Source organism: Hypanus sabinus, chromosome 18 (genome assembly GCF_030144855.1).
Source record: "Hypanus sabinus isolate sHypSab1 chromosome 18, sHypSab1.hap1, whole genome shotgun sequence".
NCBI classification, from domain to species: domain Eukaryota; kingdom Metazoa; phylum Chordata; class Chondrichthyes; order Myliobatiformes; family Dasyatidae; genus Hypanus; species Hypanus sabinus.
The window spans coordinates 63,529,959-63,548,343 of NC_082723.1; the positions used below are offsets into that span (position 1 = coordinate 63,529,959).

General features: G+C 45.8%; 1 protein-coding gene across 1 annotated transcript in view; it reads right to left on the minus strand.

The window, feature by feature from the left end:
• Positions 1-2,772: 2,772 nt before the first annotated feature.
• The window catches only part of cops6 (COP9 signalosome subunit 6), a 42,898-nt gene continuing 27,285 nt past the window's right edge, over positions 2,773-18,385 (minus strand). The window contains exons 8-10 of the mRNA XM_059994518.1: positions 17,339-17,431; positions 5,469-5,569; positions 2,773-3,252 (exon numbers count right to left, since the gene is read on the minus strand). Of these exons, the coding sequence (XP_059850501.1) occupies positions 3,112-3,252; positions 5,469-5,569; positions 17,339-17,431 (335 nt within the window). The 3' untranslated portion in view covers positions 2,773-3,111. The remainder of the gene's footprint in view (positions 3,253-5,468; positions 5,570-17,338; positions 17,432-18,385) is intronic.

Genomic DNA, 18,385 nt, shown 5'->3' on the forward strand with positions numbered 1-18,385 from the left:
AGCTCCCCGTTCTGACGACATCCCTTCCCAAACATCACTCACTGACTCCACTTTAACACGTTTTAAATGCCGTAGACTGCAGAAGCTGGAAATTTTTAAGCACAGTAAAAACAACCTGGTGAATCTTCAGCCCGGTCTCAGTTCCTGCAGCATTTTGCGCAGGTTTTAAAATCTCCTTCTTGTTAAATGTCCCAGTCTCGTCCATGACTGACTTTACAACTATCGTGGGATGTCTGGTTCATCCTTGTACGCATCAAACATTGGGTCAAAAGAGAAAATCTGCAGATGCTGGAAATCGGAGCAACTGTCAATATGCTGGAGGAACTCAGCAGGCCGGCCAGCGTCTAAGGGGGAAAAAATAGAGTACAGCCGACGTTTCGGACCGAAACCCTTCAGCAGGACACTGGGTCAAGCAGTGTGGGCACAGGGACACTAACGGCTTTGCTCTTACATACAGAGAAAAGGGGCTGCAGATGCTAGAATGTGGCGTAATAATCGGTCTGCTAAAGGGACTCAGCTCGCCGAGCGACATGGATGGCTGGACACTCAACGGTTCGAGGCGAGACCCTTCGTCATTCCCACCCCTTCCCATATCCACAGGCGCTGAGCTCCCTCGGTGCCCCCCCTCCAAAGTTTCTTGTTGATTCGTTTGCCGGAATTTTGCAGCTAACTTTTGGGGAGGCCATTCACTGCCCACCCCGAACTGACCAACAACGTCGATACAAATCTCACCTTCACGTCCATGCCCTTCCGTTTTCCCAAGCCCCACGTTGGCCTCGCATCGGTGCTGCTTTGATGATAACTATCACTAGTTCTGAGGTCTGGGGGCCGGTGCTGGTAATGCCCAAACTAGGCTCTGCCGAGTTGAGTGTACATTAATTTCCAGGCTAGCTAGGGTTGCAGATCATAGATCGATTAGAAAGAACAGGTATCTTTGTCCCTCGTTCACTTGCTGTGCTTTAGGAACCAGCCTCCATAAGCAGCGCACATTCTGTAGCTATGCTACAGAGGGAGATGACAGATGCCGGAAGGTATTTGGTGGAAATTATGTGGATATCTGGCAGTCTCCTCCCTTCACCCAATGGTGTTGGGGATGATACAAATGCAGTTTTGTAGGCATTCCAGTCAGCTGCCTGGGGTAGATCTAGAGTCACATACACATTGGTTAGGTTTTCTGCCCAGAGGGCAGGGTGAATCTCAAGGGTTTTTAAACAAGAAGAGGTCAGATCGCCCATATGGACCTGTTGGACCGATTTTATGGTGATTCCTAAGACTAGCTAGATGCTTTTTCCCAATTAACTACATTTAAATTCTGTAGTTGATATGTGGGATTTTAAACTCAGGTCTCCACGTTACCAACTTAACTATGACACTCCCATTGTCAGAGATTGTGCTTGGGTATCAGTGCTCTTTAAAGGTAGTGGTACGAACCAATACAGACCTAGCAACTGCATGAAAAGCTTGTGTGTCACTGAATCATGTTCGGAAAAAGAGGGCCTTTGCCCCAGCATGTCCATTCTGACCATTAAGGACATCTTGCACAAATCTTCTTTACCCCACCTGGTCCATAGCCTGCTCGTGATTCAGGTTTCCTCTGGATACATCTTGCATCATCCAGGTACTTCATGCTCCCAGCAGCTGCAGGACATGCACTCTGTTTACTGAACACTGCTACCTTTCCCAGGACCATCGTCATTGCACCCCCACCCCATCATTCACTGCCTCACACGTGCAAGGATTGAGCCTCAACCAAACCACTTCAAACCCAGGAACAGCTAGCTGGGAGTTCTGTGCTCCTGTCTCGAGAAAAGGCCATCCATCCCAGGCCTGTTCATGAGCTGATGGGTGGTTGGCAGGATTAGGGCAGGCTGGATGATGAGAGGATTCAGGAGAATAGAGAGATTTTAACTGTATATTAAGGGGAAAAGAGGAAGGAAGGAGTTTATGGGGCCTCTCAAAAACTTAAAAAAAATTTTGTGGAGCATGACGAGATACGAGGTCCTGAATAAATACTTATTCTCTGTTTTTACAGTGGGTGCTATGGTAATATAGCAATTAGAGCTACTCCATTACAGTTTGGGGAGTTCAGTTCTGGCGTCGTCTATAAGGAGTCTGCACATCCTCCCTGTGGAATGAATGGGTTTTCACCAGGGGCACTGGTTTCTTCCCATAGTCTGTACCAGGTGGGTTAAATTGGGGCTGCCATGGGCTGTTGTGGTGGCACAGCTCAAAGGGCTGGAAGGGCTTATTCCGCACAGCATTACTCAATACGAGGGGTGATTGATAAGTTTGTGGCCTAAGGTAGGAGGAGTCAATTTTAGAAAACCTAGCACATTTATTTTTCAACATAGTCGCCTCCTACATTTACACACTTAGTCCAATGGTCGTGGAACACACGGATCTTGGACCTCCAGAAAGTGTCCACAGCAGGGGTTATTGATAAGCTTGTGGCCCAAGGTAGAAGGAGGTGAGTTATACAGCTCTCGTTACATGCATGTGCAGTTCAACTCTTGAGTGATCATGCAAAAAGTTTGAAGTTAATAACTCATCTCCTTCTACCATAGGTCACAAACTTATCAATCACCCTGAGGAGTCTACCTAGATGGAAATCTTGGTTGGAATGAACCAGTCAGGCCAAAGGTCCTTTTGCTGTGCTTATGACACTAAAGAAATGAAAGATGAGGGTGGACAAGTGAATTCCAGCGGGACGAAAGGACAGGTGAAACTGGTCTGAATTGAGGGGATTGTCAGCACATCCAGAGCAGGCACATACAACTTTTGAAACTTTATTTCTCCTGCATGGGGCCTGGCTGTGTCACACTTGTCTGCAATCCCGCTTCCCAGGGGTAACATCAGACACACAGACTCACAGTACAAACACAATGTCAGGTTTCAGTAACCACCGACAGGAAAGCAGTAAGCCCAGAGAGGGCAAAACCTGGCAAATAGCATCAGGCAGTCAGGGGTATAATCCCAACTCTAACATCCCGGAGGGGGTGGGAGTACAGGAGGGGCTTGGAGACGCGGCGGGGAATCTCCACTGGATACAGTCACGTTCAGCTGTCAAACAATCCCAACAATAGTTCTGGGGGTCCAGCCCTGCTCAGCAAATCAGAAGAAGAGACCTCGCATTCGGCGGCCAATGCCCTGGCGGTCGTACAGAATGTTGAACTTGTTCACAAACTGGTTCATGGTGTTGCAGGTTTTGGTAATGGTGCCCAGGTAAGCCATCAATCCCACGTCATTACATTGCTGAGGGAGAGAGCAAATGTTAACCTTGTAAGGGTGAATTTGAAGGCAGAATAGGTTATTGGCAGGAATCATAGCAATGTGAAGGAATGGAAGGATCTTGAAGTTCATAAATCCCTTAAAGTTACAGCATAAGTTGATAGGTTATGGTGTGTTAGCCTTCATTAGTTGGGGGATTCAGTTCAAGAGCTGTGAGGTAATGTTAAAGCTCTATAAAACCCTGGTTAGACCATATTTGGAATATTGTGGTCACCTTGTTATAGGAAGGACATGGAGGCTTTAGAGAGGGTGCAAATTTTTATCTGGATGCTCCCCAGATTAGAGGACATGTCTTATGAAGATAGGCTGAGCAAGCTAGTGTTTTTCTCCCTGGAGCAAAGGAGGACGAGAGGTGTCCAAGATAGAGGCACAGACTGAGTGGATAGCCGGAGACTTTTTTCCAAGATGGAACAAGGTGATTGGAGGGAAGTATGGGGGGGAGGGGAATATCAGATATTTTTTTAATATACATAGTATGGTGGGTGTATGGAATGTGCTGCCAGGCTTGGTGGTAGAGGCAGATACAATAGGGGCATTTAAGAAACACTTGGCACATAGATGATAGAGAAATGGAGGGTTATGTGTAGGAGGGAAGGGTTAAGTTAATCTTAGAATAGGTTAATAGGTTGGCACAACATTGAGGGCTGAAGGGCCTGTTCTATGCTGTAATGTTCTATGTTAACCGGGGAGGCATACTTGGGGAATGATGCATACCTACCTGCCTGCCACCACTATTGCTCTCCCAAAACAAAAACACAACTTGGTGCTAGCTTCACAAGCAACTCAGTTAGCCACTGAACACAGGGTAGAGAACCAAACATTTGACACAAGGTAAAAATAGGCAGAGAAGAAGATGCTAGGTACAAAGGAAACATTTGAAAACAAGTATTTAATCCTTCTGAACTGGGGAACTGCAGGTCACAGAGTAGCAGGGCTTTGGAGTGTCGGCAGGTACACAGGATAGAGCGAGGAGGGAGGGAGTGTTTGGAAATCACAGGGCCATGGATGGTTTTCCTTGGGATGAAATGATTCAACAATGCTATGGAGGCTCCTGAGAATGTTGGTGGCACCATCAGTACGTTTGCTGATGACACCAAAATAGGTGGTGTGGTGTACAGTGAAGGAGGTTGGTTACAACAGGATCTAGATCACTGGGATAATGGGCTAAAGAATCGCTGGTGGGATTAATTCAGGCAAATGTGAAGAATGCACTTTGGAATGTTAAACCAGATCAGGACTTAGAAAGTGAGAGGAAGGGTTCTGGGAGTGCTGTGCTTTTAAATCTCTCTGTCTTGCATCTATGTAGTTTCCTGGAAGTGTCGAAACAGGTAGACAGGGTGAAGGCAGCACTTGGCATGCTGGCCTTCATCAGTCAGGGCCTTGAACACAAGAGCTGGGATGTCATATTACAGCTCTACAAGATACTGGTGAAACCACACCTGGAGTTTTCTGTCCAGTCTGATTGTCATATGGCGAAGGAAGTAGTTAGGATGTAGAGAGGGTCCAGAAAAGGTTCACAAGAATGTTGCCCCAAGACTGGAGGGCTGAGTTAGGAGGAGTGATTGGATTAGCTGGATCATGAGAGGCATGGATAAGGTGGATGATCAGTTTATTTCCCAGGGTGGGTCAGACCAGAGATTTAAGGGGAAAAGTTTGGTGGACCTGAGAATCTTCTCTACCCCCCCCCCCCCCCCACCGCCCCACCCACCCCTCAGAGCATGGTAGGAATGCAGAGCAGGCAACCACAGGAAATGGTAGAAGGGGTAACAGTCATGACATATAAAAGACATTTGGGCAGGTTGATGGGAAGGATATTTAGAGGGATGTGGTTCAAATGCAGCCAAACAGAACTAGCTCAGGAATGCACCTTGGCTGGTAAGAATGAGTTGGGCTGAAAAGCCTGTTTCTGAGCTGGCTCTATAAATCTGAACAGTTGGGGAGTTAAGGATTACAAAGAACAGGCAGGAAAGTAGCCGGGATCACAACAGAGCAAACCTGAGCCATTAGTTTACCATTTCTGTATAGCCTAAGACTTTAGGTGGGCGTCTGACAGGAGACAGGAGCCAGGAGCTCCCCGCCTTTCCGTGGGTGAAATTGTGAGTGTCTCTTTGTGAAGTGGTTGAGACATGAAGCAGTCAGGTTCCCCTGGGCAGTGAGCTGAACAACTAACTTGGACTTACATCATAGAAGTCTGTCTTGAATTTGTCTGTGCTGAGGACTGGCAGCCGGTGACACAAAGCATAGGCCTCTCGCAGAATTTCATGGTTAAATGGCACTTCACCTGTCAACAACATGGAAAGAGTCACTGACAAACAAACAGCCAACCAGCCGAAGCTGCAGCCTGCACACACGCCTCCATATCCGTCCTGGGCTAACTACTAACCCAAAGCCACAAGCACGTTTTAAGCCCATTGAGAGTGTATGGTCCATATTTCCCTACTTGATACTCCCTCACACATTTCCACCTACACCAAGGGAAGTGTCAGAGGCAGCGAGTGTGGCAGAAACTGTGGGACTGTCAAGGGGGAAGTATAAATGGAGCACCGGGTACAGTCAGGGGCGGCCATTCTGTGAGTTGAAGAGTTGCTGATAAGTGCAAAGTCTGGGTTTTGGTGAGAAGAGAGAATGGGAATCAAATAAGGCTTTCGCAAGAAAATGCAGTTTCTGGAATCTAGAGCAAAATACTAACTGTTGGAGAAACTGCGGAGCAGGCAGCATTTGTGAGTGAAATAGACAGGTTACATTTCAGAACATTCTGTGATGTACTTCTATATCACTATCTGGGGTGCAGAGTGCGTGGTAGGTCATACAGTGAGCAAGTTGATCATCTTGCAGGCCTAAGGAAATGGGTGACTGCAAAAAGGAGAGATAAGGATAGGCAGGTAGTGCAGGACTCCTGTGGTCATTCCATGAACAGATACTCGTTGGATCTGACTGCATAACTCTTAGATTCGATTACTTAATTGTTATTTTTTTTTTGCAATTTAACAATTAATTATCTGCTTATATTTTAGGTGATTCTTATTTGCTTATAAAAGTTTAATATGCCTCAATACAAAGAATAATCCTGTAAAGCTCTGGGAGCTTCTTTGCACTGCATTATTTGAATAAGTGTTTTCTAATCCATTAACTTGGTACTGCAGTATTTGAACAACATCCTTCTAATTGGTTAATTCTTATTTATGAATTAGAATGGAATTTTCCTTATCTTTGTGGTATAAAAATCTGTTTCGTGCTAGCATTTTGATTTTAGCTTCCTCTTCACTTAGTACACCTCTGTCACTGCCTGTTCAACTTTCCTTTGTTCTATCAACACTTAATAAAATGATTGTGAAGCAACAAGTTTTGTGCCTTTTTCCTAACTTCTAAAAGAACCTTGGATCAAAAACATCAGAATCCTATATGTGCAGGACAAGCTTTTCACTGTATCTTGGTACTTGTGACAATTATAAACCAACCGCATACCATTCTCAAATGGGCATACCGGTTTGATACTGTTGGGGGGAGGGATGGGTGGAAAGAACCTCAGAGGAAAGTAGCAGCTACCTGTCTGCCACCAGGGTTTGCTCTGATAGGGAGAGGAGGGAAAAGTCTAGACGGGCTGTAGTTGGGGAGGGGAACACAGAGACTTTTTGTGGCTAAGAGAACTGAAGAATTGTGTGTTGTCTCCCTAATACCAGTATCAGGGATGTTTGGGAGCAGGTATCAAATATTCTGAAGGGGCAGGGAAGAACAGCTGTAGGTACCAGTCCTGGTCCTTGTGGAACATCACTGGTCAACTTCAGTCAAAATAATGACCCCCCACCACTAACTTCAGTTACGATGAACCCAATCCACCAAGTTTCAAATGAAAGGTCTTGACCCAAAATGATGATTGTCCATTTCCCTTCACAGATGCCATTAACCCATGTCCCTCTCTTTGTGAATAATGAAGGAAATACTAATATTCTAGGGCACGTTGATATCAAAAAGGAGGCAGTATTGGGTTTCTTCTAGATCACTGAGCTGGATAAGTTCCCAAGGCCAGATGGGATCTATATCAGATTATTGGGAGAGGCAAGAGTTTCTCCAGCATTTTGTTTGTTGCTATCAAGTCTCCATTGATCCCGTGCACCCTAACCTCTGGGTCAGTCTGCATGAGAGATCTTGTTGGAAGCTTTACTACAATCCATGTAGACAACATCCACTGCCCTATCTTTATCAATCACCTTCGTCACCTCAAAAAAAATTTGTTTATGTGAAATGACCATGCTGACTGCCTCTAATAAGTTCATGCTTTCCCAAATGCAATTAGATCCTATCTCCAAGGGTCTTCTCCAATAATTTCCCAAACACAGATGTAAAATTTCCTGCTTTGTCTCTAGTGCTCTCCTTAAACAGAGGAAGAACATTGGCTATTATCCAGTCCTCTGGGACCTTGCCAGTGCTATAGGATATATAGATACTTGTCAAAGCCCTGGCAATGTCCTCTCTCAATAACCTGATGTAAATTCCATTTGGCCCCTTGTACACACAATGGCCAAAGCATCAGATCCTTGGTCTGCGTGGCAGCAATGCCACCTGGCCTACATTTTGACTTCACAACTGACATACAGTACATTGACGGGAAAAACAATGCTGTGGTTGTTTGCCTCTCATGGCCCACCATTGATGCCGTACACATTGGGGTTGACTATGCCAGCGTGGCAGCCGACCAAACTACTGACCCAGAGGTCCAGGCTTACAGCAGTTACGGGCCTGCAGTTGGCTGATGTCATGTTTGCGGGCGCAGGAGTTTCTCTCCTCTCAACTGGATGCCCTCACCCCATGAAGCTTACAAATTGGTGGCGTACTGTTTTTAGCTCCATTCCTGGCCTCTTGCATCTGGGTGGGAGGGCTTCACAGAAACTGACTGCTTTAAAGTTTATGTGGCATGGCTTTAGGAAGGAAGTGTGAGACTAAAGTGCAGCCTGTGGGTGAAAATTAACTCAAATTCGGGCACCGTCGGCACCTTGTGAGGTCCCTGAGTGACAGTTTGACCACATCAATGTGGACCTGGTTAGTCCTCTTTCCCCCCCGCCCTGCCCGCGGTTTCACGCAACTCCTTGCCTTGGTGAACCATGGACCATACTACCAGCTGGCGAGGGGTTGTCCCTCCAGCATCAGTGACGACTATGGATGTGGTTCAAGTGTTTATCAACACCTGCGCTGCTCAGTTTGGCACCCCTTCTGATATTTCAATTCATGTCAGACCCCAGGGCTGCAACATCCTCGAACCTTAGCGTTAAATTACATCACACCACGGTGTATTACCAGCAGTCCAATAGCTTGTATAAGCAGCTTCACCAAGAGTGCTCTGAGAGCTTCCCAGACGGACGACTGTTGGCACAAATGTATCCCGTGGGCCCTGCTGGGGCTCAGAACAGCTCCAAATACGGACCTGAGTTCTCCGTTGCTGAACTAGTGTATGGGCAGTTACCACGGGTGCCAGGCGATTTTATTTCAGACGCCACAACTGCCAGGTTGGCGTCTCAGCAGCATTCTACACTCCTCAGTAAACTCAGGTCTGTTACACCTATTCCTATCTACCCTCATGGTGTACAGAACTCTTCGGTTCCAGTTGACCTATGTTCTACCACGTTCGTTTTTGTCTGCCATGATGTCTATCAACACCCCTTTAAGTCCCTTTACGATGGTCCATTCCGCATTTTGGAATGGAGTGAAATAACTTGTGGATAAAAAGGGTAAACCTAAATGTAATTCTGTAGGTCACCTTAAACCGGTCCACCAGGACCTGGATGGTTCCACAACCATACCGCCTGTATTATGACATGACCACGTGCGAGTCAGCACACCTTTTCAGCACAATGAGCCTGCTGTTACTCTAACCAAGGAACAGAGAAGCCAACACAAAGTACACTGCAGATGCTGTGGTGAAATCAACACATACAAACAAGCTGGATGAACTCAGCAGCTCGGGCAGCATCCATTGAAACGGGCAGTTAACATTTCAGGTCGAGTCCCTTCGTCAGGACTGAAGAAGTAGGGGGCAGGTGCCCTATAAAGAAGGTGGGGAGAGGGTGGAAAGTGCAGGTGAAAAACCAATCAGAGGAAAGATCAAGGGGTGGGGGAGGGGAAGCAGGGAGGGGATAGGCTGGAGAGGTGAAGAAAGAATGTAAGGGGAAAGCACTATGGGTAGTAGAAGGCGGCAGAATCATGAGAGAGGTGATAGGCAGCTAGAAGAGGAGGTACAGTGAAAGTGGGATGGAGGAAGGGAGCACTTACGCTTGCAGGGATAAGTACCAGGTTTGAGATCTGTGGGGAGGGACGTGTGGACCAGGCAGTCACGGAGGGAACGATCCATGCGAAAAGCAGAGAGGGAAAGATGTGCTTAGTGGTGGAGTCCTGTTGAAGGTGGCGGAAGTTGCAGAGGATAATATGCTGGACTGGTGGGGTGGTAGGTGAGGACAAGGGGAACACGGTCCTTATTGTAGTGATGGAAGGATGGGGTGAGGGCCGAAGTGCTGGAAATGGAGATGCGGGTGAGGGCATAATTGATGACAGCAGAAGGGAAACCGCGATTCTTAAAGAAAGAGGACATTTGAGATGTCCTGGAACAGAAAGCCTCATCCTGGGAGCAGATGTAACCCTGCAAGCGTAAGTGCTACACCTGTCCCTACACCTCATCTCTTACCACCATTCAGGGCCCCAAACAGTCCTTCCAGGTGAGACAACACTTCACTTGTGAGTCTGTTGGGGTAATCTATTGCATCTGGTGCACCCTCCTCTACATCGGTGAGACCCAAAGCAGATTGGGGGACCTCTTCATCGTGCACCTCCGCTCTGTCCGCCACAACAGACAGGATCTCCCGGTTGCCACCCACTTCAACTCTGCTTCACATTCCCATTCGGATATGTCCATACATGGCCTCCTCTACTGCCATAATGAGGCCAAACTCAGGTTGGAGGAGCAAGGCCTCATATATCGTCTGGGTAGACTCTAGCCCCTTGGTAAGAACATCGAATTCTCCAACTTCCAGTAATTCCCTCCCCTCTCCCTTCCACCATTCCAGTCTCACTCTGCCTCCTCTTCTAGCTGCCTATCACCTCTCTCATGATTCTGCCTTCTTCTAGTGCTTTCCCCATTCATTCCCTCTTCACCTCTCCAGCCTATCCCCTCCCTGCTTCCTCTCCCCCACCCCTTGATCTCTCCTCTGATTGGTTTTTCACCTGGCACCTTCCACCCTCTCCCGACCTTCTTTATAGGGTCCCTGCCCCCTTCTTCTTCAGTCCTGAAGAAGGGTCTCGGCTCGAAACGTTGACTGTTCGTTTCAACGGATGCTGCCCGACCTGCTGAGTTCATCCAGCTTGTTCGTACGTCTTGATTTGACCACAGCATCTGCAGTATACTTTGTGTTTCTTATTTAAGGTTAATTTTTTTACCTATAATTGATCAAGTTAAACAAATGTTTACTAAATGGTCCCCATTGCCTCTATCATTGGTTGATCGAATCAATGCTGTTAAGATGATTATTCCACCTAAATTTTTATACTTATTTCAAGCATTACCGATCTTTATTTCTAAATTCTTTCTTGAAATTATTGACTCTAAAATTTCTTCGTATACATGGCAGAATAAAAATCCTAGATTAAGTAAAAAATATTTACAGAAGTTCAGAAACTAAATATTCCTGGATTTCGTTGCTTCAGGTGTGATAGAATCGGAGGGACAAGAGGGGGAGGTGTTGCATTGCTTGTCAGAGAAAATATTACAGCGGTGCTCTGGCAGGATAGAATAGAGGGCTTGTCAAGGGAGCCTATTTGATGGAGTTGAGGAATGGGAAAGATGTAGTAATACTTATAGGGGTGTGTTATAGACTACCTAATGGGGAGCAAGAATTAGAGGAGCAAATTTGCAAGGAGATAGCAGATTTGTAGTAAGCACAGGGTTGTAATTGTGGGAGATTTTAATTTTCCACACATAGACTGGGAAGCCCATACTGTACAAGGGATGGATGGTTTGGAGTTTGTAAAATGTGTGCAGGGTAGTTTTTTGCAGCAATACATAGAGGTATCAACTAAAAAAGGGGCAGTGTTGGATCTCCTGTCAGGGAATGAGATAGGTAAGGTGACAGAGGTATGTGTTGGGGAGCAATTCGGGTCCAGTGATCACAATGCCATTAGTTTCAATATAATTATGGAGAAGGATAGGATTGGACCCAGGATTGAGATTTTTGATTGGAGAAAGGATAACTTTGAGGAGATGTGAAAGGATTTAGAAGGAGTGGATTGGGACAATTTGTTTTATGGGAAGGATGTAATAGAGAAATGGCGGTCATTTAAAGGTGAAATTTTGAGGGTACAGAGTCTTTATGTTCCTGTTAGGTTGAAAGGAAAGGTTAAAAGTTTGAGAGAGCCATGGTTTTCAAGGGATATTGGAAACTTGGTTAGGAAAAAGAGAGATATCTACAATAAATATAGGCAGCATAGAGTAAATGAGGTGCTCAAGGAATATAAAGAATGTAAGAAGAATCTTAAGAAAGAAATTAGAAAAGCTAAAAGAAGATATGAGGTTGCTTTGGCAAGTAAGTGAAAATAAATCCGAAGGCTTTCTACAGCGATATTAATAATAAAAGGATAGTGAGGGATAAAATTGGTCCCTTAGAGAATCAGAGTGGACAGCTATGTGTGGGGCTGAAAGAGATGGGGGAAATTTTGAACAATTTCTTTTCTTCAGTATTCACTAAGGAGAAGCATATTGAATTGTGTAAGGTAAGGGAAACAAGTAGGGAAGTTATGGAAACTATGACAATTAAAGAGGAGGAAGTACTGGTGCTTCTAAGGAATATAAAAGTGGATAAATCTCCGGGTTCTGACAGGATATTCCCTAGGAACTTGAGGGAGGTTAGTGTAGAAATAGCAGGGGCTCTGACAGAAATATTTCAAATGTCATTAGAAATGGGGATTGTGCTGGAGGACTGGCGTATTGCTCATGTGGTTCCATTGTTTAAAAAGGGTTCTAAGAGTAAATCTAATAATTATAGGCCTGTCACTTTGACGTCAGTGGTGGGTAAATTAATGGAAAGTATTCTTAGAGATGGTATATATAATTATTTGGATAAACAGGGTCTGATTAGGAATAGTCAACATGGATTTGTGCGTGGAAGGTCATGTTTGACAAATCTTATTGAATTTTTTTGAAGAGGTTACGAGGAAAGTTGACAAGGGTAAAGCAGTGGATGTTGTCTATATGGACTTCAGTAAGGCCTTTGACAAGGTTCCACACGGAAGGTTAGTTAGGAAGGTTCAATCATTAGGTATTAATATTGAAGTACTAAAATGGATTCAACAGTGGGTGGATGGGAAATGCCAGAGAGTAGTGGTGGATAACTGTTTGTCAGGTTGGAGGCCGGTGACTAGTGGTGTGCCTCAGGGATCTGTACTGGGTTCAATGTTGTCTGTCATATACATTAATGATCTGGATGATGGGGTGGTAAATTGGATTAGTAAGTATGCAGATGATACTAAGGTAGGTGGCGTTGTGGATAATGAAGTAGGTTTTCAAACTTTGCAGAGAGACTTAGGCCAGTTAGAAGAGTGGGCTGAACGACAGCAGATGGAGTGGTGCTACATTTTGGTAGGAATAATCCAAATAGGACATACATGGTAAGTGGTAGGGCATTGAAGAATGCAGTAGAACAGAGTGATCTAGGAATAATGGTGCATAGTTTCCTGAAGGTGGAATCTCATGTGGATAGGGTGGTGAAGAAAACTTTTGGTATGCTGGCCCTTATAAATCAGAGCATTGAGTATAGGAGTTGGGATGTAATGTTAAAATTGTACAAGGCATTGGTAAGGCCAAATTTGGAGTATTGTATACAGTTCTGGTCACTGAATTATAGGAAAGATGTCAACAAAATAGAGAGAGTACAGAGAAGATTTACTAGAATGTTACCTGGGTTTCAGCACCTAAGTTACAGGGAAAGATTGAACAAGTTACGTCTTATTCTTTGAAGCGTAGAAGCTTGAGGGGGGACTTGATAGAGGTATTTAAAATTATGAGGGGGATAGATAGAGTTGACGTGGATAGGCTTTTTCCATTTAGAGTACGGGAGATTCAAACAAGAGGACATGAGATGAGAGTTGGGGGCAAAAGTTTAAAGGTAACATGAGGGGGAATTTCTTCACTCAGAGAGTGGTAGCTGTGTGGAATGAGCTTCCAGTAGAAGTGGTAGAGGCAGGTTTGGTATTCTCATTTAAAGTAAAATTGGATAGGTATATGGACAGGAAAGGAATGAACATAGAATAGTACAGCACATTACAGGCCCTTCGGTCCACAATGTTGTGCTGACTCTCAAACCCTGCCTCACATATACCCCACCACCACCTTAAATTCCTCCATATACCTGTCTAGTAGACTCTTAAACTTCATTAGTGTGTCTGCCTCCACCACTGACTCAGGCAGTATATTCCATGCACCAACCACTCTGAGTGAAAAAACTTCCTCTAATATCCCCTTTGAACTTCCCTCCCCTTACCTTAAAGCCATGTCCTCTTGTACTCAGCAGCGGTGCCCTGGGGAAGGGGCGCTGACTGTCCACTCTGTCTATTCCTCTTAATATCTTGTACACCTCTATCATGTCTCCTCTTGTCCTCCTTCTCTCCAAAGAGTAAAGCCCTAGCTCCCTTAATCTCTGATCATAATCCATACTCTCTAGACCAGGCAGCATCCTGGTAAATCTCCTCTGTATCCTTTCCAATGCTTCCACATCCTTCCTATGGTGAGGCGACCAGAACTGGACACAGTACTCCAAATGTGGCCTAACTAGAGTTTTATAGAGCTGCATCATTACATCACGTCTCTTATACTCTATCCCTTGACTTATGAAAGCTAACACCCCATAAGCTTTCTTAACTACTCTATCTATCTGTGAAGCAACTTTCAGGGATCTGTGGACATGTACCCCCAGATCCTTCTGCTCCTCCACACTACCGTATCCTGCCATTTACTTTGTACTCTGCCTTGGAGTTTGTCCTTCCAAAGTGTACCACCTCACACTTCCCCGGGTTGAACTCCATCTGCCACTTCTCAGCCCACTTCTGCATCCTATCAATGTCTCTCTGTAATCTTCGACAATCCTCTACACTATCTACAACACCACCAACCTTTGTGTCATCTGCAAACTTGCCAACCCACCCTTCTACCCCCACATCTAGATCGTTAATAAAAATCACAAAAAATAGAGGTCCCAAAACAGATCCTTGTGGGACACCACTAGTCACAACCCTCCAGTCTGAATGTACACCCTCCACCACAACCCTCTGCCTTCTGCAGGCAAGCCAATTCTGAATCCACCTGGCCAAACTTCCCTGGATCCCATGCCTTCTGACTTTCTGAATAAGCCTACCGTGTGGAACCTTACCTTACCAATGCCTTACTAAAATCCATGCAGATCCCATCCACTGCACTACCCTCATCTATATGCCTGGTCACCTTCTCAGAGAACTCTATCAGGCTTGTTAGGCACAATCTGCCCTTCACAAAGCCATGCTGACCGTCCCTGAGCAGACCATGATTCTCTAAAGACCCACAGATCCTATCTCTAAGAACCTTTTCCAACAGCTTTCCCACCATAGACGTAAGGCTCACTGGTCTATAATTACCCGGACTATCCCTGCTACCTTTTTTGAACATTCGCCTCCCTCCAATCCTCCGGTACCATTCCTGTGGACAACGAGGACATAAAGATCCTAGCTAGAGGTTCAGCAATCTCTTCCATTGCCCCGTGGAGCAGCCTGGGGAATATTCCGTCAGACCCCAGGGACTTATCCATCCTAATGTATTTTAACAACTCTAACACCTCCTCTCCCTTAATATCAACATGCTCCAGAACATCAACTTCAACCATATTGTCCTCACTGTCATCAAGTTCCCTCTCAGTGATGAATACCAAAGAGAAGCATTCATTGAGGACCTCGCTCACTTCTACAGCTTCCAGGCACATCTCCCCACTTTTATCTCTAATCGGTCCTACCTCCACCCACTCCTGTCATCCTTTTGTTCTTCACATAATTGAAGAGTGCCTTGGGGTTTTCCTTTACCCTACTCACCAAGGCCTTCTCAAGCCCCCTTCTTGCTCTTCTCAGCCCCTTCTTAAGCTCCTTTCTTGCTACCCTATATTCCTCAATAGACCCATCTGATCCTTGCTTCCTAAACCTCATGTATGCTGCCTTCTTCCACCTGACTAGATTTTCCACCTCACTTGTCACCCATGGTTCCTTCACCCTACCATTCTTTATCTTCCTCACAAGGACAAATTTATCCCTAACATCCTGCAAGAGATCCTTAAACATCGACCACATGTCCATAGTACATTTCCCTGCAAAAACATCATCCCGATTCACACCCGCAAGTTCTAGCCTTATAGCCTCATAATTTGCCCTTTCCCCAATTAAAATTTTTTCTGTCCTCTCTGATTCTATCCTTTTCCATAATGCCAAAGGTCAGGGAGCGGTGATCACTGTCCCCCAGATGCTCACCCACTGATAGATCTGTGACCTGACCCGGTTATCACCTAATACTAGATCTAGTATAGCATTCCCCCTAGTCGGCCTGTCAATATACTATGACAGGAATCCATCCTGGACACACTTAACAAACTCTGCCCCATCTAAACCCTTGGAACTAATCAAGTGCCAATCAATATTAGAGAAGTTAAAGTCACCCATGATAACAACCCTGTTATCTTTGCACCTTTCCAAAATATGCCTCCCAATCTGCTCCTCGGTATCTCTGCTGCTACCAGGGGGCTTACAGAATATCCCCAGTGGAGTAACTGCTCTCTTCCTGTTCCTGACTTCCACCCATACTGACTCAAAAGAGGATCCTGCTACATTAGCCACCCTATCTGCAGCTGTGATAGTATCCTTGACCAGTAATGCCACCCCTCCTCCCCTTTCCTCCCCACCGTCCCTTTTAAAGCACTGAAATCCAGGAATATTGAGAATCCATTCCTGCCCTGGTGCCAGCCAAGTCTCCGTAACGGCCACTACATAAATCCATGTATGTATCTAAGCTCTCAGTTAATCAGCAAACACGAGGAAATCTGTAGATGCTGGAAATTCAAACAACACAAACAAAATGTTGGTAGAACACAGCAGGCCAGGCAGCATCTATAGGGAGAAGCACTGTTAACATTTCGGGCCGAGACCCTTCGTCAGGACCCTTCTCAGTTCATCACCTTTGTTCCTGATGCTTCTTGCATTGAAGTACACATACTTTAGCCCTTCTACCATACTATCTTTATACCACTGCTCTTTCCTCAAAGCCTCTCTATATGTTAGATCTGGCTTTATTCCATGCACTTCTTTCACTGCTCTATCGCTCCGGGTCCCATCCCGGAGCAATAGAGGGTTATGGGCTGAGTGTGGGGCAGTGAGACTAGGTGAGAGTAAGCGTTCAGCACGGACTAGAAGGGCCAAGATGGCCTGTTTCTGTGCTGTAATTGTTATATGGTTAAGTCTAAAAAGGAAGGTGATTTGGCATTGCTGAATTTAAGATTTTACTATTGGGCAATTAGTATTTGATATTTAATATTTTGGACACAGGACTTGGTGGCAATACAGAGACCACAAAGGGGATCTGATGAGTAATTTTATTTAAAACACATATTGGGAGATATCTGGAACATACCACAAAAGGAGGTGGTGGAATCAGGTCTAATCTTTAATATGTATTTGGACACTTAAATAGGCAAGGCATAGAGGATAAGGACTTGATGTGGGGAAATAGGATTCATGTAAATGGGGAAAACAGGGCAACATGTAAGTTGTGGGCTGAAGGGGCAGTCTCTGACAGATCTCAACTCCTCCCCCCTCCCCAATGACACATAAAGACATTGACAATAACCAATTACCCTCAGTGCCCTTACGTGGGATATAGGTGGTCAATGGGAGGACGTGAGAACTCCATGCAGATAGCATGGCAAGTCAGGACTGAAACGAGTTTCTAAAGTTCCTCTGTCTTGTTTTCAGTCCCTAGAGAGTGCCAGTTGGGAGCTCCATCTCCTACCTGACTCCACAGCTTTGACGTACTCCAGGATGACACGGACTCGACTATGCAGCATTTTGATGGCACTGTGCTGAGCAATGAGATGTTCAGCCACTGTAACAGGAAGAGAACAGGGAATTCAGACTGGCAGAGTCTAGGTGGAGGGCTCAATCAGACACAGAGTGGATGCTACAAGATATGTGGGACTGGGGCCAGGAGGAGGTGACATTTATTTCCCAGAAGCTCCATTTAACACAAAGAACATTAAACCATTATTTAATGCATGCTCAAGTCGTCAGGGCCAATAGGCAGAATGTGGAACAACTGACAAAGATATTCCTAGGAACTCCTAGAACCTGGGATTCATCTGCTAAGGAAAGATCTGGAAATAGAAGGGCTGATGAAGGTGGGGAGCCAGACAGATGGGACAGGACTAGAGGTGTTACACTATCTCTGCTCCCTCCTCACGGTGGGGATCTGTGTCTTCAGCTGGAAGACAATTCCTTCACTCACCATGAAGGGAGTTTGGCAGATTCAGCTAGGGGATGAGAAATGAGCTATCACTGAATGAGGCATAAAGTTGATCGGGTGAGGGGCTGCGGGCAAAGGTCAAGGTGAGAGGATCAGTGTCCTTGTAGCCAAATGTTTTCCAAACAGGAGTTCGATAGCACCAACCCCCACTGCCCCACTGAACTGTCACTCGTACTCACAGGCACTATCCTCAAACCACCTCATCCACCCTATCTCCCCTCACACCTTCCATTCACCACCCATCCTGGAGATCATCCCTCTCCCCCTTCATCAACCAGCCATCCCAGAAACTACGCCCTCCATCTCCCCTCACCCTGGGGACTCCCAAACCTCCAGCCCCACTCGTCAAAGGTCTCCCCCACTCCACCTACCCGTTCCCTGTGAACTCACCCTCATCTCACCTGCATCCCCTGGGAACTCACCATCCTCCATTCCACTCCCAGAACTCGGGACACCCACTGCTTTATCACCCCCTCAATTCCACTTCTGTCCAACAGGCGTCACCCTCTCCATCCTGGAGATGACACCCTCCACCCC